The sequence below is a fragment of the Ascaphus truei genome, chromosome 12 (genome assembly GCF_040206685.1).
Source record: "Ascaphus truei isolate aAscTru1 chromosome 12, aAscTru1.hap1, whole genome shotgun sequence".
NCBI lineage: Eukaryota > Metazoa > Chordata > Amphibia > Anura > Ascaphidae > Ascaphus > Ascaphus truei.
Window position 1 is genome coordinate 7,121,724 of NC_134494.1, and position 24,439 is coordinate 7,146,162.

Genomic DNA, 24,439 nt, shown 5'->3' on the forward strand with positions numbered 1-24,439 from the left:
CGTTGCCATAGAGCGCTTCGTTCAAAGCCACAAGCAGGAGACCCCCCATGAGACATCATAGTGCGTTTTCACTATTACCGCATAAAAGACTCCATCTGCCAGATCGCAAGAGAGGCGAGATCCTTGGAGTTTGAGGGGTTCAAACTTCAGATCTTTCAAGATCTCTCGCCTTCCACCCTCACCAGACGCAGAAACCTGGGCCCAATTACAAAGATCTTACAAGAAAAAGGGGTTAAACATCGATGGCTGTTCCCGTTTGCCCTCCTTGTAATAAAAAATGGGGTCGCAAACACTCTAAAGAAGGCAGAAGATGGCGACGCGTTCCTGAAAAGGCTGGGTCTGCTGCAGAGAATGCCTAGCCCCGGTCCCTCCCAACCTCCTCACCTTAATCCGGAGCCTGATCCAGCGCAGGAGACCTCCTGGAGCAGAGTGGGGACCTCCGTAGCTGCTGTCCAGTGAAAAGCCGAGTTCCTCTGCAGCAGCCAAGTTCAATCAGGCAGTTAAAGGAGACATTCCCATTTCCCCTCCTCAGAACGCATGGCCGCCAGCAGGAGTTTTTTTTCACCGCACCCTCCCCTCCCCTAGCGGTCACCTTTAGGTACTGCAGGCCACAATAGAAGAAGGCAGCCATCTTCGGAGCCGAGTGGCGGGAACCCAGGCAGAGGGCGCGAATGCAGAGGAGGCGGCGCCGCAGCGAGGGAGACGGCTGCGCGTCATAACTGTGATGTATCCCGAGCGCCTCCCGCTTGACCCCACGACCCCTGCAACAGCGGAACTTCCGGTTTCGCACACACTGGGACAGTGCTTAACCGGATCAGCAGGCGGCGGCTCCCACCGATCCAGGATCAAGAAGGCTACAACCTCAGTCGTGGACTCCACGGGGGGAGGGAATGCCCAGAGGGCCCCGGGGGATAGTAACCAGGCCTATAAGGTTTAGAAAGGAGAGGCGGCCAGCTCAATCTGTTGCTCGGCCCCCCGGGGACTCCACAAGTGGTAATCAGGCGAGCCACGTATAGCAGGCGGGAGGAGACTAGTCGTGGTGTCCCCGACCTTTAGTCGCCGGCCACACTAATATCTGGGTATAAGGAAATATCTGATGGGAGGGGGGAGGGGGGAATTGTTTACATTGGACATCCCTCGTCTGAAAGGGTCAAAATGTTTGTTTAAAGGGGTATGGTCATTATTAGAGATGCCTATCATTGTTACACTAAGTTGATTGCTGACTAGTTTAAGAGCTAGCCAAATGTTATGTCTCACAGATTTTCTACCTCCACAGCGGGCAGCGGGACTGGGAGCTCGGAGATACTCACAATGGGGTCCGCCTCGCGCGCACCTCCACCCGATAACGACACGGACCCTGACTCGGCCCTGCCCTTGCCGGCGGGCACGGACGAGGAATGGGATGGAGAATATAGCAAAACAGGGGGAGGTGCAGCGACGGATACAGAAGAAACCATCCGGTCAGTGGGGGGTCTCCGGGCGTCCAGCCACGGCTGCTCAGCTAAAGTTAGGTTAAAGTTGCCCGGGTTTGTTATGGTGCACTTCACTTACACTGTGCCAGTAATTATCGTACGCCAAATTGCCGGTGTGAACTACCCTGGTAGTTCGTCGGCGCTTCGAGAGGTGCCTCATGGAGCTAGCTCATGAGGACCGCTCATCCCTACAGAGGACAGAACTAAGAATGCCTGGTAGCCCACCCCAGCGGTGCCAGGCAGCTGTCCAGTCCATAGGGCAGAAGAGCCGGTTCTGGCTTACCCCAGACACGGCTCTTTTCATTTTTCTTTTCGTGCTTTGCTACGCTCCCTCCCCACCCCCCTCTCCATGTCACTTCCCCTCACCGGGGCGCGGGGCCCCTCCAGTAGGAGGTCACAGAGGACCACTCCGTATGGGATGTACAGTGTTCGTTCAGGTATCACCCACTCAGGGTTAAGACACACAAACACAGTATCATAGCAGGACGCAGCTCAAACATACCGAAATGTAAATGGCTATAAATATTATATCTAATAATGTTAACGGTTTCAATAGTGCCATAAAAAGGAAAGCCGCATTCACAGATTACAAAGGAAAACAGGCGGACATTGTCCTCCTTCAGGAAACCCACTTCAGCACCAGTAGCTCACCTAAATATCTAGATAAACAATTCTCACAAATCTGCAGCGGAAAAAAAGCGAGGGGTAGGGATTCTCTTCCATAATAACGTTCCCTTTACATTAGAAACACTCAGGAGGGACAGTGCAGGCAGATTTCTGATTGTTGTAGGAACTATTCACGAACAGTCGGTGACTCTGGCTTCGCTGTACGCTCCTTGTGAGCAAAGTCACGAATTTCTCAGGGGTTTCTTTCAAAAACTACACCAGGTAGCCAAAGGCCACATTATCCTTGCGGGAGACTTTAATCTTACGATAAATCCGATGCTAGATAGGACCGGCACACCTAAGAGTGGTCGAAGGAAGGCTGTAGAAGCTTTAAAGTCAGGGCTCAAGAAAAATCAGTTAACTGATATATGGAGGGAGTTACACCCCACAGAGAAAAACTACACCTTCTATTCCCATCCCCATGACGCATACAGCAGAATCGACTATTTCTTCATCTCTAGTAGACTGGTCCCCTTGGTCTCCTATGCAGGGATCCAGGATATTTCATGGTCTGACCATGCACCAATAGAGCTACGGTGCACTCAAATTCGTTCTGATAGACCTGGCGCAAACTGGAAACTTAATGAGTCACTCTTAAAAATCCCAGATATATGTGGCACGGTGAGTGAGGAAATCAACCAATTCTTTAGTATAAACTGTGGTTCGGTAAGTTCATACTTTACCCTCTGGGAGGCCCATAAGGCAACCATAAGGGGTACGCTAATTGGCATAGCAGCCCGCAGAAAAAAAGAAAGAAACAATAAAATTGTAGCACTCCAAACCAAACTACACGCCCTCACGACAAGGCACAAAAAACAAACTGACCCTCAGATATTAGCTGAGATAAAGAACACCAAAATTTAACTTAATCTACTGATGGCCTCGCAGGCAGACAAATCCTTGAGTTGCTCAAAAAGGAAATACTATGAAAAGGCAAACAGGCCAGATACCATGCTAGCACGCAAATTAAAAGCCAAACAATCAAATTATAACATACAGGCGATCCGCTTAAAAACGGGAGCCTCTACATCCAACCCGAAAAACATCGTGGAGGAATTCAAATAATTTTACGAAGATCTATATAATGGGGAGAAAGTGGCACATAGTTCCAAACCCACAAGGGCCGTAGAAGATGTTCTGGCAGGCTCCAATCTGACGGGCTGAACGAGCTGGATAGAGGTATTGGAAGCAGAGTTCACATTAGAGGAGCTTTCCCAGGTCATCACTGACCTCAAGCCTTCAAAGGCCACTGGCCCAGATGGCTTCTCAGGCCTGTATTATAAGAAGTTCATTAAGAACCTGGCCCCATGGCTGCTTCGAATATTTAACGCTGTTTTAGCGGGAGCCCCGTTCCCGGAGCGGATGCTTCAGGCGTCTATCTCAGTGATTTATAAAGATGGAAAAGATCCGCAAGACTGCAAAAGTTATCGCCCTATCTCCCTCATTAATACTGATGTTAAAATCTACGCCAAACTAATCGCCAATAGATTGAGTCATATCCTGCCCAGACTTGTACATCCAGATCAAGTCGGCTTTATTAAAGATAGGCAAGCTGCGGATAACACCCGACGAATTATTTATCTGCTAGAGATAGCCAATAACAAGAAAATACAAACTATGATGTTAAGTCTGGACGCAGAAAAAGCTCTGCTCCTGTCCTCTGCCGTGCCTTTGCGTTAGCTCTCCCTCCTCCTGTCCCCCTCCCCTCCTCCTGTCCCCTTCCCCTCCTGTCCACCGATCGCTGCCCGGGGCGAGAGGTCCCCACTGCTGCAGCCCTGTTGGCATACGGGGGGAGGGGGCCTCACCACGTGCCTCCCACCCTGCTGCCTCCCCAAAGATTACACAGCCCAGCTATCTTCATGAGGTGAGGTGTGTGTGTGGTAGGGGATGCCGGTCTGCATGAGGTGAGGAATGGGGGGGGGAATGGATGCCCGTCTGCCCGCCCGACAACTAGCTTCATGCCGCCGCGGGGTGGTGGGGATGCTGGCAAACCTGCGCAGCAAAACTGCGGGACATGCCAGCGAGGGGAGCAGGGCAGTGGCGCCCGCTGGGGGACACCTCGTTACGTGACTCGCCCCCACCCTGCCAACTCCCCAAAGCTTGCACTACGCCCGCGTGAAGTATAGGGGGGGTCTGCCAGCCCCCCCCCCCCCCCCACGAGCGGTAGATTGGCGCGGGTGGGTGGGGGAGGAGCGTGGTGGTGGTGTTGGTCGCGGCCTTCCCCCCCCCCCCTGTGTGTGTGTGTATATGGGAGAATGGGTGTGTGTGTGGGAGAATGTGTGTGACACCAGAGGTACCCCCCCAGTCAGTCACCCCCCCCGTCCGTCAGTAACCCCCCCCCATCAGTCACCCCCCCCCGTCAGTCACGCCCCCCCGTCAGTCACACCCCCCGTCAGTCACCCCCCCCGTCAGTCACCCACCCCCCCCCCAGTCAGTCAGTCACCCACCCCCGTCAGTCACCCACCCCCGTCAGTCACCCACCCCCCCCCAGTCAGTCAGTCACCCCCCCAGTCAGTCAGTCACCCCCCCCAGTCAGTCATTTATATATTTTATTTTAAAGCGGGACTAGGGGTAGGGTTGGGGGCGGGACTAGGGGCGGGGGTGGGACTAGGGGCGGGTTGGGGGCGCTTCTAGATGGCGAGTAGATTTTTTGGTTGGGCGAGTAGATTTTTGGGTGATTTGTCGAACACTGAATATAGATATATTCGGCTCAGAGATCTGGAGGGGATACCTGTAACGGGAGTTATCCTTGTTCAGGTAATGTGCCTCTAATCCAGTAGTGTGGTGGTTAACTGCTGTTAGTCAATTAACAAACACCACATGCGTGATTGCTTAGAAAAGCTTGTCTTTTGAGACAGGAAGTGAGACTCCTTAGCTCACACCTGAGCTGAACTTGGAGACAGGGCAGAGATTCCTTAGTCCACAAATGGGCTGAACCAAGGAAGGACAGATGTCTTGAGCGACAAGCAGACCACAAGACAAAGGGGACAAGATTCTAACCTGGAGCCTAATATTTCCTGTGCACACAAGGGTGTGGTTCCAGGAGAGCAGAGAAGCTTCCCCTACAGTGGCCCAGCTAACAGATAAGACTTTAATTATAAGACTTTTTACATATGTTCATTTCATGCTATATGTTTGGGGCTGGGAGACATGCTTATCTAAAGGGAGTTGTGGATTGCATAGTGTTTCACTAGAAATACTCCCCCTCCCTTCCCTTATGCTTATTTTATTTTACCCACAAGCGCAAATACCCTAATGTACTGCATAATGTAAAGCTGGATATATATCGACGTTCATATTGCACAGGTACTCAGGAGATAACTTAGGTATCGCATTGAAATGTTATATATGAGATATTTATTTTATATGCACTGTGATACTATATGTACTGAAAACTCTTTACAATAAATTTGAAGTTGAAAAAAAGAAAAAACTCAAGAAGAAAATATTCATTTGACAGACGGCGTCAAGGAAAAGAATGAAAAGTTGCACGAGCTTAAAGAAATAAATAGACTTTTGGACGGTGAGAAGTTTGAAGCAGAGCACCGACTGCAGAACCAACTGCAAGGTCTGCGTACGCACCTCGAGAAGGCCGAGGAGAAGCAGCGAACTCTGCAGGAAGACAATCTGCAGGCTGTTAAAGAAATTCAAGTGCTGCAGGAACGTCTGATTACCCAGTATGTCCCCGCAAAGCAGCATGAGAAACTGAAGGCTACCCTGAGCATCACCAAAGCATCGCTAAAGGCCAAGCTTAGAACCCAGGTGACTCGGCACAAAAGGGAGCACAAGAAGGTCCAGAAACTGAAACAAGTAACTGTGGCCCAAGTAAAGAGGTTCATAGTGCTTCACAATGCAATAAAAATGTGGAAGCAAGCTCAGAGAAAGCAAAGCTTGCAGATAAATTCCCTGAGAAGAGACTTGCAAGACGCACTCAAAAAACAGGGATCTCTCACGGATGAGATGAAAGTTCTACAAGGACAAGTATTGACCCTGACTAAGCGTCAGTATCCCACAGCCACAAAATCCCATGAAGACAAGGGTGCAGTGAGAGCTGGGAATACCGCTCGTCTGATAGACAAGGTTGCAAAATTTGAACCACCTAAACAAGCACTAGCAAAACCTTCAGCCACCCAACAGGCAATAAAAGAAAGTACACGTGCTGAATCAAAACCAGAAGAATCCTTAGCTGATGAAGCTGAAAAGATGGGACATTCTCTGGAAGTGGGTGTGGAATTGCAACTTAATCCCAAAGAGGTTGAACTAGCAACCCCATTGAGTGGGAAAAGGGCAGAGAGACAGCTTCCAGAGCAGAAAACTCAAAGGGCTGTTTTTAAACGCTCTGCAACTGCTGCCATACAGTCTGCCTACAATAAGACAAGCACCCGACGCGAGGGAAATCTCATGACCGCGCACATAGCAAAAAGACTATACTTAGAAAAAGTCCTCCTCGAGCGACTGAGGAGTGCTGATCTCAAGCACCTTCGGGAGGAGACACGAATAAACTGGAGAAAGGGCTCCATTCCCAGCGGGACGGAGGGTTCTCTTCCTCCATCCACTCTCATTCAAGTCACAGAGATATCTAGAATGAGAGTGGAAGGATGGGCTTTGGCCGTGGCAAGCCCGAGCTTCCCACAAACAGGGGAGGTATGTAACAGGGGAGTTATCCCTGTTCAGGTAACGTGCCTCTAATCCAGCAGTGTGGTGGTTAACTGCTGGTAGTCAATTAACAAACACCACCTGCCTGATTAGATTGCTTAGAAAAGCCTGTCTTTTGAGACAGGAAGGTAGGTTGTGCCTCAAGTCTCACAACTTGTAAGACTGAATATGGGGACATTTGTTTTGAGCCTGCAAGAAGAAACAGCAGTGCTGCTTTCAAGACACAGGGGAAACTTCTAAACCTGAACGGTGACAAACCCCGAGGAAAAGGGAGCAACCAGGGACAGAGAAGATTTTCCCTCCAAACCACTACAAACAGATAAGACTTTCATTTGTAAGACTTTTTATATCTGTTCATTTCATGCTATATGTTTGGGGCAGGGAGACATGCTTATCTAAAGGGAGTTGTGGACTGCATAGTATTTCACTAGAAATACTCCCAAGTGAATAGAAGCTTTGTTTATCCCTTGTTTGGATGGTTTCCTGATGTTAAGGAAACGAGCACAATAAAAGCCTTATTTAATTTCACCATAACCAGTCTCCCTTGCATACCTCTGTGAGCGCCCGTCTACAGGCTCGTAACGCCATTGATATAGCTTGATAGCTTACATTGCGCTCTCCTAATACCCAACGGAGGCTATTCAGAGGAACTTTCACAAGTTAGCAGCATTCTCCTTCCTGTAGCCTCTTGTTGTTGAATTCTGGTCACATCCTCTGAGAAATTTAGGCGATTTACTCAGAGCTTGAACTTCTCAAATGGAACTGAATCTCAGGTGAATCACACAAGATGAAACTGAGGAAACTCTTATATGGAACTCTTAGAACTAACGTTCCTCACTCACTGCACCGATTTTTAAAAACTTCCCCCACCTGTCACCTGGCTTCAGAGTAGTGAAAGAACATGTGCCCGAACCACCATTTTGCCCACTCACTATTCGAAACCCCCTAAGTCTGGCTTTGACCAAATGGCTTCTTTGATCTGAGGATACGGGCCTCAATTAGCATGGAAGGACTAACAACTATTCACAGCTCTAGTTCCTTGCGTTTTAAACGGACTCTTTGAAGCTGCGATTATTGAGTGCTTATTTAGCCTTTTCCTGCTGACAAACAGATCGCACCTCTGGGCCAAATGTCCCTTTGAACGATTAGCCCTCAGCCCCCCACTGGGTCTTTGCAGACTAAAGATCCTGTCTAATTTAATGCATAAAGGTTAACCATATCTTAAAACACTGCTGCTGAACAAATATACTGGTTTCCATAACCTATACTTTTCCACAATTCTGTATTAACATGTACTAAGTCTGTTGGGGTGAGAGAGAGTGAAAATCTTAACTGTTGCTACACTTATGAGCCCATCCCTGCTATACTTTAAAACCTAACTTACACTCTTTTATTCTATTCCTTGCCCCCCAATAAACTCTCCGCTTTGTCCTGAGCGAGGCTACCATAATTCATACCTTTAACACATGATATGATTTCCCCCCTGAACCCCTATCCTGGATTCAGAGTGTGGGGATTCATTAACCTCTTGTGTCCCCATGTTAATAAAACAAACTTCCTCTATATTAGGAAACTCTATGCCTTATTTTTACCTTTTCCTGCTCTGTGCTGAAGCAGGACATCCTAGTGGTGAGTCGCAAGAATGGTTTCACGGTGGGGGTCTGCCTTGGGCACTGGGCTTCCATATATCCAAGAATCTCACTTGATTCCCAGATATATTTCTGGGGTAACTCATAACTTGAGAACCCCGATACCTAGCCACAATCTGTAACAACTTTCTCTGGCAAACCCAGCCTGAAACTTACCTCCTTAAAATCTCCCGGTCCCAGCACCTCTGGAAAAGGTTAAAACACAAAAATGGCAATTGTCTCATATATTTTGCACACAGTCACAGTAATGCATACACAATGCCCGGGCCCCAGAGCTGACACTCTAGCACCCCAAAACACGGGTCAGGGGTAACCAAGCGGGCTTGACCTTTACTATAAGCCTGGTTAACTCCGTCACCGCCACACTCGTGCCCTAGCAATCCCTGCTCGCTAACATGCCCCGAATGATAAAAACACCAAAAATATCTTTATTACAAGTCTTGCATTGAAAGATACAATGTTACTTGGTCCAAGAGCTAACTTTCTTGAAACCTTATATATGTACGGATCAGGGGTAACCATGAATGGGCTTGACCTTTTATTGAGAGCCTGGTTATCCCCTTAACGTCACACTGATGCCCAAGAAATCTCACAGTTCTGGGGCCAAGGAAACATGAAAACAGAAAAAAGCAGGGGTCACATTATTTTCCACATGTATTATCCCTGGCTTATGGTGCTTATGTAGCTACCAGAGACACTACGGGTTCAGGGGTAACCAGAGTGCTTAACCTTTATTATTAACCTCCTCCCGTCACACACATAAGAATATTCCAGTGCTTGTTTAGAATCTTAAATGTAGTAATAAACTTTGGAGCCCCAAATCTTTTACTCCCTTGACTCTGGTTATAATCAGAATTTTGCTTCCTAACTCTTTTGCCCCTGGAATCAGCTACTAAGGCAGATCGGTTCATATCTTGGACCTTACTCAGGGAGTCAAGGACCAATTGTCCATCATAACCCTTATCTGTAAACTTCTTACTCAAAGCTTTAGAGTGTGAAAGAAAGTCCCTCTCACAAGAACAATTTCTCCTGATGCCGTGAAATTGGCCGAGAGGGACATTATTTAACCATTTTCTATGAAGATGCTCCGTATGTTTTTGGCCGCTAGATTTTGAATCTCCTCTAATCAAGGACTTTCCTATAATTCAGGACTTTGCTAGATTCAGTCCTCAGTGGACCTGCTCTACTATCCCTCATGAGAGGATTGGTAGGACTGAGGATTTTACCAATGGGATTGCTGGCTGGTGATTATATTTAAAACTTCTTTTAAATTCCTTCCCTTATGAGTGCACTTGTTTCCCTCCCCCTTCTTTTTATTACGCTATGGGGGCGCGCATATTGTTTTTTACACACACACATTTCTATCCCTGTGGGACAGAGGAGAAAAGTGCTTTATACATATGAGTGAGCCCTAAATTAGATGTATAGCTCAAAACTAAGTATGCTGTGACAGTAGTGCTACCATTAGCTGGTTTATCTCACACTGATAGATCTGCTGCCAAGAAAAGCAGTGGTTGTGGATTTTAGTCCTTTTGGGTCTGACACCATTCCAGTCATTATGGTGCTTTAGGCTCATCAATTTTATATAGTTTGCATGGAAATCATTTTAGGAATTGTGGGGTGGGACTTATTTAAATATACTTTACACATCTATTAGCATGTCTCCCAAGCTACCTCAGGTGCGCTCCATTTGCAGCACAGGCATTTCTCCCGAATTTAATTGGAGAAAGATTTGAGGAGATATATACAACTGGTGACACTACTAAAATGGAAGTCGCCCCTCCTCCTCCTACGTCTCCTCCTTGCTTTCCATAGCTTCTATAATTAATTGCAAAACCTTATCTGTGACAGGAGACCAGAACTTAACACCCGGATCAAGGCACCAGACAGGACAAAGCATTTAAATAACGAGTATTTATTCCAGCCGCAGCCAGTAAGCACTGCACAAAATCACAAACAGATCTTTTACTCACCAAATCAGGGAATACAGGGGGGAATCCTAGCTACCTAGGTGCCAGGCGCCAATTTCAATGTTTACACGGGTTTTGCTACCACTGCTGTGGGGATTGAGACTGCCCAGACCTCTCTGGTGCAATTTGCGAGAGAGCACTTTCAAATCTCTCGCTTGGTTAGGCTCCCAGTCTCGTTTTCAGGTGTCTCCGGTACAACCTTGGAGCACACTGCTTAGTTCACCTCCACGTCAGGATCAGGAAAAAATAAGCTCTTTACATAGATCTCGGTCTCCACTGGTAACTGTGGAGGAGGGCTGCCAACCAATCACAGCATGGATGCCACAGAGACCTAAGTCAGTTGGGGCTAAGACTCAGACGTCAGGTTTCAGTTTCAGCCAGATACCTCTTATTTGAACATTGTCCCTCATTCCCTCTAGATTGTAAGCTCTCATGAGCAGGACCCTCCTTACTTCTTTGTATCTGTTTGTGCATGTTTGTCCTTACTTGTATGTAACTGATTATGTAATATACATACAGTTAGGACCGGAAATAATTGGACACTAACTCAATGTTCGTAATTTTGGCTCTGTACGCAACCACAATAGATTTGAAATGAAACAATCGAGCTGCAATAGAAGTGCATACTTTCAGCTTTAATTCAAGGGGTTGAACAAAAATATTGTATGAAACGTTTAGGAAATGCAACAATTTTCATACACTGTCCCCTTTTTTCAGGGGCTCAAATGTAATTGGACAAATTAACACAATAATAAATAAAATGTTCATTTTCAATACTTTGTCAAGAATCCTTTGCAGGCAATGACTGCTTGAAGTCTGGAACGCATCCGCTGGGTTTCTTCCTTTGTGATGCTTTGCCACGCCTTTACTGCAGCTGTCTTCAGTTACATAGTAGATGAGGTTGAAAAAAGACGTTCGTCCATCAAGTTCAACCTATGCTAAATTTAGACAACAGATACTTTATCCTATATCTATACTTACTTATTGATCCAGAGGAAGGCAAACAAAAAACCCCATTAAGGGGAAAAATTCATTCCTTCCTGACTCCAAGAATTGGCAATCGGATTAATCCCTGGATCAATATCCTTCCCATGTATACTTATTTGGTATATCCCTGTATACCTTTCCCATCTAAAAAGATGTCCAACCTTTTTTTGAACAAATCTATTGTATCTGCCATCACAGTCTCCATGGGTAATGAATTCCATATTTTTACTGCCCTTACTGTAAAGAACCCTTTCCTTTGTTGCTGGTGAAATTTCCTTTCCTCCAACCTTAAGGGATGGCCCAGAGTCCTTTGTACGGCCCGTGGGATGAATAGTTCTTTTGAAAGCTCCTTGTATTGTCCCTGAATATATTTGTATATAGTTATCATATCCCCTCTTAGGCGCCTCTTTTCTAATGTAAATAAATCTAATTTAGCTAGCCTCTCCTCATAAGTTAGAATGTCCATCCCCTTTATTAATTTGGTGGCTCTTCTCTGCACTCTCTCTAGTTCCATAATGTCTTTTCTTAGGATTGGCGCCCAAAATTGTACTCCATATTCAAGGTGTGGTCTTACTAATGCTTTGTAAAGGGGCATAATTATGTTTACTTCCCTTCCCTCCATTGCCTGTTTGATGCAAGATAAGATCTTGTTTGCCTTTGCAGCTACTGCATGACATTGGGCACTATTGCTAAGCCTGCTGTCTACAAGCACTCCTAAATCTTTCTCCATCAAGGATTCCCCCAATATATCTCCATTTAATTTGTAAGTCGCCTTTTTATTCTTGCATCCCAAATGCATAACCTTACATTTATCTGTATTAAACCTCATCTGCCATTTACCTGCCCACGTTTCCAGTCTCTCCAAGTCCTTCTGAAGAGAAATTACATCCTGCTCTGATTCTATTACCTTACACAATTTAGTATCATCAGCAAAGATGGAGACTTTGCTCTCAATCCCAACCTCAAGGTCATTAATAAATAAGTTAAAAAGCAGGGGTCCCAGTACCGATCCCTGAGGTACTCCACTCACGACTTTAGCCGAATCTGAAAAAGTTCCATTTATGACAACCCTCTGTTGTCTGTCCTTTAACCAGTTTTCAATCCAGGTGCATATATTATTACTGAGTCCAATTTTCTTTATTTTGTACACCAACCTCTTGTGTGAAACCGTATCAAAAGCCTTTGCAAAATCTAAGTAGACCACATCAACTGCATTACCCTGGTCTAAATTCCTACTTACCTCCTCAAAGAAACAAATAAGGTTAGTTTGGTAAGATCTATCCTTCATAAATCCATGCTGACTACAGGCATACCCCGGTTTAAGGACACTCACTTTAAGTACACTCGCGAGTAAGGACATATCGCCCAATAGGCAAACGGCAGCTCACGCATGCGCCTGTCAGCACATCCTGAACAGCAATACTGGCTCCCTACCTGTACTGAAGCTGTGCGCAAGCGGGGAGACTATAGAGCCTGTTACACATGCGTTATTTACATCAGTTATGCACGTATATGACGATTGCAGTACAGTACATGCATCGATAAGTGGAGAAAAGGTAGTGCTTCACTTTAAGTACATTTTCACTTTACATACATGCTCCGGTCCCATTGTGTACGTTAATGCGGGGTATGCCTGTATTACTAATAATTTTGTTTTCCATTAGGTATTCCTGAATATTATCCCGTATTAAACCTTCAAGTAGTTTCCCTACTATTGAAGTCAGGCTTACAGGTCTGTAATTTCCCGATTGTGATCTAGCTCCCTTTTTAAATATACTGTAGGCACCACATCTGCTTTACGCCAATCTTGTGGTACTGAGCCTGTGGAAATGGAGTCCTTGAATATTAAATATAATGGTTTTGCTATTACTGAGCTTAACTCCTTGAGAACTCTTGGATGTATGCCATCGAGGCCAGGTGCCTTATTTACTTTAATTTTTTCAAGTCGCTTATGAACTTCTTCCTCAGTTAACCAATTGTTCATTAATATGGAGGTTGGGGCTTCCTCCTGCGACACTACTATTGAACTTGATTCTTCCCTGGTAAACACAGAGGCAAAGAATTTGTTTAATACCTCAGCTTTTTCCTTATCTCCAATAATCTGCCTACCCATCTCACACTGAAAGGGTCCTATATTTTCTTTTCTCATTTTTTTGTTATTAAGGTACTTAAAGAACTTTTTTGGGTTGACCTTACTTTCTATTGCAATCCTTTTTTCATTATCCATTTTTGCTAATTTGATTGCCCTTTTGCAATTTTTGTTACATTCCTTATAATTCTGATACGATGTCTCTGTCCCTTCTGACTTAAAGAATCTAAACGCCTTCCTCTTCTTGTCCATTTCCTCCCCAACCTGTTTATTTAGCCACATTAGTTTTGACTTATTTCTTTTATACTTATTACCCAAGGGTATACACTGATAAGTGTGCTTTTCTAACAATGTTTTAAAGACCGCCCATTTATCTTCTACATTTTTCCCTGCAAAAACATCATCCCATTGTATTACTACTAGATTAGACCTCAGTTTATTAAAATCTGCCTTTCTGAAATTTAAAGTCTTTGTTGAACCCAAGTAATCTGTTTTTTGATAATTTATTTCAAATGAGACCATGTTATGATCACTGTTACCCAAATGTTCCAGGACTTGAATATTTGTTATTACTTCTACATTGTTTGATATGACCAAATCCAGAACTGCCCCTCTCCTGGTTGGTTCCTCAATAATTTGGGTCATATAATTGTCTTTAAGCACCCCCAAAAACCTGTTTCCTTTTGTTGTAACGCTAATCTCATTGCCCCAGTCTATGTCTGGATAATTAAAATCCCCCATTATGCAAACATGACCCAGTTTTGATGCCTTCTCCATTTGCAAAAGTATTTTAGCTTCTTCAATCTCACAGATATTTGGTGGTTTATAGCATATTCCCATAAAATTTTCTTTATACTTTTACCTCCACTGCTAATTTTTATCCACGAAGTCTCTACATTTTCATCATTCCCTTCATAGACATCATCCCTTTATAATAGGTTTTAGATCCGGTTTAACATATAAACATACTCCACCTCCCCTTCTATTTGTTCGATCCTTCCGAAAAAGAGAATAACCCTCTAAATTAACTGTCCAGTCATGAGTTTCATCCCACCATGTTTCTGTAATGCCTATGATATCATACTGCTCCCTTGCAGCTATTAATTCAAGCTCCCCCATTTTATCTGTCATGCTTCCTGCATTAGCAAGCATGCATTTAACTTTTTTTTTAGCCTGTACTATTATCTTATCTACTCCTTCCTTTCTGCTCCCACTTGGTTTAGTCTTTAGAAGTTTTCTAGTATTATCTGTATTTACTATGGGTGTCTCACTGCTTGTCAAACTTGCACTTGCCCCCATTCTACCTCCATACCACCTTGTATCCTCATCTATTCCATTTAGTTCATTATCTGTTTCATTACCCTCCCCCCTCCATCCTAGTTTAAAATCTCCTCCAACCTTTTTAGCATTCTCCCCCCTAGCACAGAAGATCCCTCTTCATTGAGGTGCAATCCGTCCCTAGAATATAGATGGCACCTCTCAGAAAAGGGGTCCCAGTGCTCTAAAAACCCAAACCCCTCCTTCCTGCACCACTTTCTTAGCCATGCATTAACCTCCCTGATCTCTGACTGTCTCCCTGCGGTAGCGCATGGCACTGGTAGTATTTCAGAAAATACTACCTTGGAGGTCCTTGCCTTAAGATTTTGGCCTAGATCCCTGTAATCATTTTTTAGGACCCTCCATCTTTCTCTAACTTTGTCATTGGTGCCAACGTGTACCAAGACCGCCAGGTCAATCCCACCCCCCCAACAATCTGTCTACCCGATCCGCAATGTGCCGATCCCGAGCACCCGGGAGACAACAATCTGTTCGGTTCATGTGGTCCTGGCAACAGATTGCCCTATCTACCTTCCTAATAATGGAGTCCCCTACCACCACAATCTTTCTTTGTATCTGAGCATCCTGAGTCCCCACTGTGCTGGAGGAACTATTCCCCTGGCTGCTAAAGGAATTAGTCTCCCCCAGCCTTGCCATTTCTGCCACAACATTCCCAATATCTTCACTCAACATGGCAAATCTATTAGGATGTGTCAGCTCAGAAACGACCAGGCTCTCCCTATTGCCCCTGCTTCCCCTTCTAACTGTCACCCAGCTACCTACCTGCTTCTCACTAACAGCAACCAAGCTACCTACCTTCTCCTCACTAACAGCGCCACCATCTGCACCACTAGTCGAAGCAAGGGCCTGCTCAGTGAGCTCTAATTCCCTTTCAAGATTGCCAATGTCCCTCAATATTGCAAGTTGCCTCTTCAGATCAGCAATCTCTGACTAGAGAGACCACCCGCTCACACTTTTCGCAGCGGTATGCTCCTTGGAACAGCGTCTCCAAGTGCACATACATGTGGCAAGATGTGCATTGAGTGGCATTTTCAATCCTGCTCATTCTAGCAACTATGAAGTTTAGAAGTACTAACAGTAAACTGCACTTCAATAAACTATACCTTGTTTAACCGCTTCCTTGTTCAAACTGCTTCTGGTTCTAACTGCACACACTTTAACCAACCAGCACTTCAATCAACCACACAGATCAGTCAGTACACGCAAGCTGTTGTTTGTTCGTGGGTCTTTCTGCCTTAAGTTTTGTCTTCAGCAAGTGAAATGCATGCTCGATCGGGTTGAGATCAGGTGATTGACTCGGCCATTACAAAATATTCAACTACAGAATTATCCACGCATAATGATATGCCTACTTCCTGGAGAGAGTTCTTCACTTGGCTGGATGTTGTGAAGGGGTTTTTCTTTACCATGGAAAGGATCCTACGATCATCCACCTCTGTTGTCTTTCGTGGATGTCCAGGCCTTTTTGTGTTGCATAGCTCACCAGTGCGTTCTTTTTTTCTCAGAATGTACCAAACTGTTAATTTGGCCACTCCTAATGTTCCTGCTATCTCTCTGATGGATTTTCTTGTTTTTTTGCATCCTAAGGATGCCCTGTTTCACTTGCATTGAGAGCTCCTTTGACCGCATGTTGTGGGTTCACGGCAACAGCTTCCAAATAAGAATGCCACACCTGGAATCAACTCCAGACCTTTGACCTGCTTAATTGATGATGAAATAACGAAGGAATAGCCCACACTAGTCCATGAAACAGCTTTTGAGTCAATTGTCCAATTACTTTTGGTCCCTTGAAAAAGAGGGGGCTACATATTAAAAAGATGTAATTCCTAAACCCCTCCTCCAATATGGATGTGAATACCCTCAAATTAAAGCTGATAGACTGCACTTTAAGCCCATATTCATTATTTAACTGTAACTTGAATTTATTTTGGTACACAGCCGAAATAACAAAACTTGTATCAGTGTCCAATTATTTCCCCACCTAACTGTAACTCCATGTACCCCAATGTACCGCGCTGCAGAATATGTTGGCACTTTACTTATAAATTATGATAATGTTACCCGGTACCTGGCATACCTGGTCATATTTTCAGTACCTGGAAATTAGCCAGACCCCGCGCCATGGGGCTGGAACCCAGTGCTGGGTAATTTCCGTTCTGCTCTGCTCCCTCGGTCCTCCTCTTGGAGAACGACAGGAGTAGAGCAGCAGAAGACTTACCTGCAGCCGGTGACGGAGGGTGAGGTGGACCGCGACGGAGGGTGAGGAAGACCACGGTGACATCCTGGTGGCGGTGGGAGAAGCAGACAACATCCATCAGGCGATGGCAGCAGAGGCCGTCACTCTTCAGCTGGTGGGAGCAGCTGAAGACATCATTCACAGCATGTGCCGGTGGGAACAGAGGAATATGTGACCAGAGCAGGAGCGTTACTATAGGACAATTGGTGAGGAGCAGCACAGGGAAGTCGAAGCGCTCCTCCCCGGCTGTCCAATAGTAACGCTCATGCTCCGGTCACTTGCTAGCACCGGCTGTGAAGAATGTCTTTAGCTGCGGGAGCAATATAGTCCTCTGCTGCCACCACCTGATGTCTTCCGCTGCTCCCACTGCCACCAGGATTTTGTGAGGTCTTCCTTACCCTCCGACGCAGTCCCCACACCCTCCGACGCTGTCTGCAGGTAAGTCACAACTACTAGGCCGGGTATTTTTTTTTTCCGGTTAACCGGTCATTTTTGGGACTTGATGCAACACTAGAGGAAATATTTATTTCCACTTAGGAGACATAAATGTAAAATGATTCATTTGGTTGTTTCTTTGCCTTCCTCTGGGTGATTGTAAATATAACTCTAATATAACAATGTAACTTTAATTATATGATTCAGTATCTGGCACAAGTAGAATTTTATAAGGGTCAAACTCAGTGAATATTTGTCTTTCTCATCCAAATATTCTTTGTTGCATTGCAATGTTACATTAATACATTTTCTCACCACAGATTATCTGCAGCACACGACTGATCTGTGAACAAGAAGCAATATAAGAAATGTCCCAAACATCATAAATTACAGAGGTGTTAATGGAAATATGTTTTAAGGACTTCAACATTGCATAAGTCTGTATGAGAACTGGAAGAAGATTACAAGAAACTCGGCAGAGCATTCTCATACATCAACATTTTACTAAACTTACAGACACCACAATACCAGAGAAGACAAAGAGACTGTTTAAAGAGCAGAGACATGAACACCTACAGTGGGAAATATGGTAATGGTACACAGCAAAAAATCCATACAGGGAAGAAATCCTATAACTGCTCTGAATGTGGGAAAAACTTCAATCAGAAATCGCATCTTGTTACACACACAAGAATCCACACAGGGATTAGACCCTATAACTGCTCTGAATGTGAGAAAAGCTTCAACGAGAAAGGAGATCTTGTTAAACACCATAGAATCCACACAGGGATTAGACCCTATAACTGCTCTGAATGTGAGAAAAGCTTCAATGAGAAAGGAGATCTTGTTAAACACCAAAGAATCCACACAGGAGTGAGACCCTATAAATGCTCTGAATGTGAGAAAAGGTTTAATGAGAAATCAGCTCTTGTTAGGCACCAGAGGATCCACACACAAATCGACACACATATCCACACACAAATCAACACCAGGGTGAGACCCTATAAATGCTCTGAATGTGAGAAAAGCTTCAGGGACAAAGCAGATCTTGTTAAGCACCAAAGATTCCACACAGGGGTGAGACCCTATAACTGCTCTGAATGTGAGAAAAGCTTCATTCAGAAATCAGATCTTTTTAGACACCAACGAATCCACACAGGGGTAAAACCCTATAACTGCTCTGAATGTGGGAAAAGCTTCAATGAGAGAACAGATCTTGTTAGACACCAAAGAATCCACGCAGGGGTGAGACCCTATATCTGCTCTGAATGTAAGAAAACCTTCACTTCCAAATCTAATCTTGTTAAACATCAAAGAATCCACACAGGGGAGACACCTTATAACTGCTCTGAATGTGAGAAAAGCTTCAGTAATAAATCTAGTCTTGTTAGGCACCACAGCATCCACACAGGGGTGAACCCTATAACTGCTCTGAATATGAGAAAAGCTTTAGTCAAAAACAAATCTTTTCAAACACAAGATAAATCACTTTGTGACGTCGCTCTCTAATGGTTAATGGTAAAATATACATGATACCACTAAAAAAAACACAATATAAATAGAAAAAAAATATTTTAGGGAAATGACAATTGCCAAAAGCTCGCACTGATATGCAGTTTTTTTTGGCAGCAACACTGACTGCATAAATTTCAAACTGGTATATGGAGGCATGTGTTGTACTTTAATGGGGCTATTTACTGTGATAGTGCCAATCAAGAGAACAAGGTGTGTGTGTGTATATATATATATATATGTATATATATATATATAATATATATATATATATATTATATAATATATATATATATGTATATATATATATAATATATATATATGTATGTATATATATGTGTGTGTATATATATATATATATATAAATATATATATATATATATATATATATATTTACACACGCACCCCTTGTTCTCTTGATTGGCACTATCACAGTAAATAACCCCATTAAAGTACAACGCATGTCTCCATATAACAGTTTGAAATCTATGCATATATATGGATAATATATATATATATATATATATATATATACACACACACACACAAAGAAAAAAAGATCTGCAACACTGGTAGATTTCAAACGTAAAGAAAAAAGGTTTATTTAATCAATCAAGCATCGGGTGAAGAACAGGAAAAGTGGGACAAAAGTTTTGGACCTCCTGGTCCTTTATCAAGCCCCTACATCAGTGTGCATCACACTGGGTCTATATATAGTGCATCAAACATTTCAATTCGGCGCCAAAACACTGCTGACCCTCCTACGATGGCTCCAGAGGGACAATAAGTATCCTCTCTGTGTCTAAAAATGCAAATTCCTATCCTGCTGATTGATATTAGGTGCAGAGGGAAACCCAAGATCATGGCATGCTACTGCAAAGCTTGTCCCTCTGGAGCCACCGTAGGAGGGTCAGCAGTGCTTTGGCGCCAAATTGAAATGTTTGTTGCACTATATATAGACCCAGTGTGATGCACACTGATTGTAGGGGCTGGATAAAGGACCGGGAGGTCCAAAACGTTGCTCGACTTTTTTTGTACTTCACCCCTGATAGAAGTACAAGAGAGCAAATAGTTCTTGGCGCAATGAATAATGCCAATCCTTGGTTGCAAAACAGTCCTTAGTCACAATGGTGATGTCGGTCTATTTGCTTGGTGGTGCTTGCTTGGATTCCTCAGTATTAGATGACTAAAAACATGAGGGAAAAACAGACCATTGCGCAGTAACCTCTGAGGGTTAAGACTCATTCACTCTACAGCTAATTACTTACATCAAGTAAGTGGTGAAAGACATTGAAAGGTATCTTTGCCTTTAACTGTAAGGTGCACATTACATTATTATTGCGCCAAGGACTTTATGCTCTCTTGTACTTCCATCTATCTATCTATATACATATATTTTTTAAAACGTATGTCCTTGTGTCTAGGGGCAATCTGATTGGTCCGTCGGTCTGTCACTCAGCCTCTGGCCAATCAGATTGCTCCGTGGCTTGCCCCCCTCTCATTGGCTTGCTTGCTTCTGTGGCCTCGACCGGCCCTTCTCCTCGCACCGCCGCCCGGCCACTCTCTTCTCCCTCTCCCTGTCTCCCGCTGAATCCCCCTACCCCCGGGTATCACCCCCACCGGGTATTGCCCCCCCTGCCCCCGGGTTTCACTCCCCCCTGTGTCGGTCCCCCTCCCTTTCCCCGGTGCCCCCCTGTCACCTGCGAGTTGCACGTGTGCTCAGAGCCGTCCAGCGGCCTGGCGGTGCACGCACGCTGCGGCTGCTCCCGCTCCTCGGGCAGCTCATTGTCCTCCCGACTCCGGGGCGCCATGCTCCCGGCAGACTGTGCAGCATGCTCTGCCCCCCAAGCCCGGGACCGTGGCTGCTCCCGCTCCTCGGGCGGCTCACCGTCCTCCCGGCGCCGGCTCGCACACGCTCCGGGGCGCGGGCGGAGCGGTGGGAGCTCGGAGACAGGACGGAGGGGGCTGGTGTCCCCCGGTGGGGGGGTTGAGGCTGCGGCATCCTCACTGCAGTTGTTGTTGGTGCCCGAAGACATGTCTCACAGTGTGTGTGTGCGTGTCTCACAGTGTGTTTGTGTGCATGTCTCACAGTGTGTTTGTGTGCATGTCTCACAGTGTGTTTGTGTGCGTGTCTCACAGTGTGTTTGTGTGCGTGTCTCAGTGTGTGTGTGTCACAGTATGTGTGTCAGTATCTGTGTGTGTCACAGTATGGGTGTGTGTCACAGTGTGTGTGTGTCTCACTGTGGGTGTCTGTGTGCGCTTGTGTCTCACTGTGTGTGTCTCACTGTGTGTGTGTCTCACTGTGTGCTACGCAGGGGGTGGAACAGCTGCCTGGTGGGGCAGGGGGGAACGGCGACCGGAGCGGCGCAGAGAGGGGACACAGCCGGAGCTGTGTAGGGGGGGACACGCCCGGAGCTGTGTAGGGGGGGGAATGGCTGGCGCTGCGCAGGGGGGGACTGGAGCTGCGCAGGGGGGGGGAGGCAGAGAGGGACGGGGGGAGTTGAGAGAGGAGGGAGCAGGAGGTTTTGGTCCCGGGCAGCGCCGGGTCTCTCAGCTAGTTATCTATACAAGTCAACTGGATAGACTTGTTGTAATGTCCGAAGGCAGTTTCCCTTGACACAAGTTATAGTTTTTGTTGGGATTTTTTTAATCATTATTTTGTTTTCATAATTTGGATTATTAGGTTCATTAATTTCCGTGTGGCACTAACATAATTAATTATTTTAATTAATTTTTCATCCCTGTAATGGTTCATTTACCACATAAGTTAATAGGTTGAGCGCTTACTATATGCACATCTAGTTTTTTTTCATCACTTCACCCCTGATGCTTGATTGAAGATATAAACCTTTTTTTACATTTGACATCTACCAGAGAGTGCTACGGATCTATTTTTTTTGTCTATCGTTGTCGCTGGATGGTGATCCCGGCTACACTGCAAGCACCCTGCTCCAAAAGATAAGTTATTTGTCTTACCTTTGCCCAATTAGAGTGCCCTGAACATCTATGTGTTTTTATATATATATATATATATATATTATATAAAATCAAAAAAATAAATAGATGATACCATTCTGTGGCTAACAAAATGCTTTTATTTGTGCGAGCTTTCGAGATACACTGATCTCTTCTTCGGCGATGTTACAATTGATTGTTACAATTGTTGTTGATTGTAACATCGCCGGAAGAAGAGATCAGTGTATCTCGAAAGCTCGCACAAATAAAAGCATTTTGTTACCTACAGAACGGTATCATCTATTTATTTTTTTGATTATTGAAGCTCGGCTTACACGGTACTGATACCTCTACGGGTGTGTATTATATATATTAGCAAAAATCAACTGCATTATACACCCATATGGTTCTGTTAACTATACTTTTTATGAAGATATTGCTTTGAATTAAACCTACATTAGCAACATACAGTATATGATATTTGCATGTAAAATTACTGGTCATTTAAAGTTTTAAATACATACATTCTAATTATTACAGGAAAAATAGGAATATGTTTTTCATTGGTTGGAAGATTATATGGAAGATTATTTATTCAACTTTACCAGATTCAAAACTAGCACTAAAATTAGCAAAATAGACCACCAGTTGAGTGCAATGTTACAGTTTTCTTTAGCTGTATCAGAATTGTAAGGCAGGTTTGGACTTGTTTCACAGCCTGAAGACTGATTAATAACTTCCTCCTCCTTCTGTATTCACTCCTGGTAGTTATTCCTTTTCAAACATTGTTTTGGAATCCGCTGATTCAGGACATTTATGATAAAAAAATAGATCATTCCTTTTTCTTGTTTTTAATCTTTTTACAGCTGTAATATTTAATGTTTCTTGGTTATAGGTCATTTTTATTAAGTGTGTGGAAACCCATCTGTATTCTCACTGCCTTAATTCTGTTTATTTTCTGTATGCCTTTTAAAATGATAATAATAAATAAATAGTGCTTGAAGAGAGATGGTGTGAGTGAGTGCACAATACCAATATTATTATGCCTAACAATGTTATTTTCCTCTGCGATATATATTTATATATAAATCAAGAGAGAAAAGACAGCGCCTGATACACACTATAGAGACTTCTGTAGTGATCCCTAAAGTATAACAAATGTCAATATATAACTGTTAAGGTCCCTTCAATCGAGGGTCTCTATTGCTCAGATGTGGGCTCCAAATTATGTAACTTAGAGTCTGGGTGCGCACCCCGGATCCCAATAATGACACAGAGTCACGTATTAGTTTCCTCAGACAAGTAGTCAAGACAAGACTGCCGAGTTTTTGTATTACAATCTATTTATATCAAAGTAGGCTAACACTAGCCAATCATTCAATGTCACTCAATGCCATTCAATGCCACACCTATTATGCGGCAAAGCTTATCCAATTATTACATTAGTTAGTAGAAAAAAGGCACGATGGGGGCGGGGGTCTTGTCGGCTGATGCACGTTTCACAGAAATGCCGTGTGTCCTTGCTTTCTGAAGTTAGGTTTCGTTTTCTCTGATATCACTTCCTTATTGCGTGGGCGAGAGTCTGTGCCAGCGGAATTCCACAGTCACCTCGGATAGAAAACAGTATTAGTAAAAAGACACAGCAAACAGATAAATATGGAGACGAGTGGTTTCTATAAAGCATAGAGATATGATCTCCATATTTTATCCTTCACAGTCCCCCCTAGAAACCACGAGACAAACATAATCTTATAAAAGTATTAAAAAACTAAACCAAAAAGGATATACTTTCCCTATGACTAATCTTAACCTTAGAAAAACTACCTGAGGGTGTTGGTCGGCTGTTCATGAGCTTCTCTCATCCCCGACAACTGCTTGCTCGCTAAACTCGAAGACCTACAGAACATACACAAGGAGTCCCTTCCCTACCGACAAACAAACTAGGGTCTGGGAACTTGATTGGTCACCCCTGTCACTCCAGAGTACTATAGTGGACTGGTCTTATGTTCTCTCGTTTCTGTAATGGCATATTTTCATAACATTGGCACATTGCTCTTGTTCTCAAGGTTTTTGGCTTAGCTGAACCGCTCAATATCAATTGGAACTTCAGAAGAAAAAATGTATTTTAAACTAACATTCATTCCAACTTTCATACAGACAATAGACAATATCAGGCACCTAAGATGGATGCTGACTCAAAATGGTTGCTTAGATCCCAGTGCTGTTATGTCAGACCCCCCTCCCTTACGTCATATTCTCACTTTGTCACTCCCTCCTTTTTATTCTTAAAACATAGCTTTTGAGAATAAAGTTCATGATGATAGTCCAGGGATAACTCAGAGGACAAGGGTGCATGCCCTTCACTGTCATAGTCTCGTAAGGCGCTGCGGCCAATATGTCTTTTGATGAATTGAATAACTGTGGTCGGCATCATCTTTCTTCACGGTACTGCTGTTTTCTGGCATCTGTAAAGA

At 44.3% G+C, this 24,439-nt stretch overlaps 2 protein-coding genes across 3 annotated transcripts in view; both read left to right on the forward strand.

The window, feature by feature from the left end:
• LOC142464321 (uncharacterized) overlaps positions 1–19,205 on the forward strand; it is a 31,966-nt gene extending 12,761 nt beyond the window's left edge. Inside the window, 2 exon segments of the mRNA XM_075567815.1 lie at positions 17,819–18,912; positions 18,915–19,205. Of these exon segments, the coding sequence (XP_075423930.1) occupies positions 18,063–18,912; positions 18,915–18,982 (918 nt within the window). The 5' untranslated portion in view covers positions 17,819–18,062 and the 3' untranslated portion in view covers positions 18,983–19,205.
• Positions 1–24,439, forward strand: part of LOC142464329 (uncharacterized) — a 794,668-nt gene that overhangs the window by 377,902 nt on the left and 392,327 nt on the right. The gene's annotated exons all lie outside the window — the stretch shown is intronic.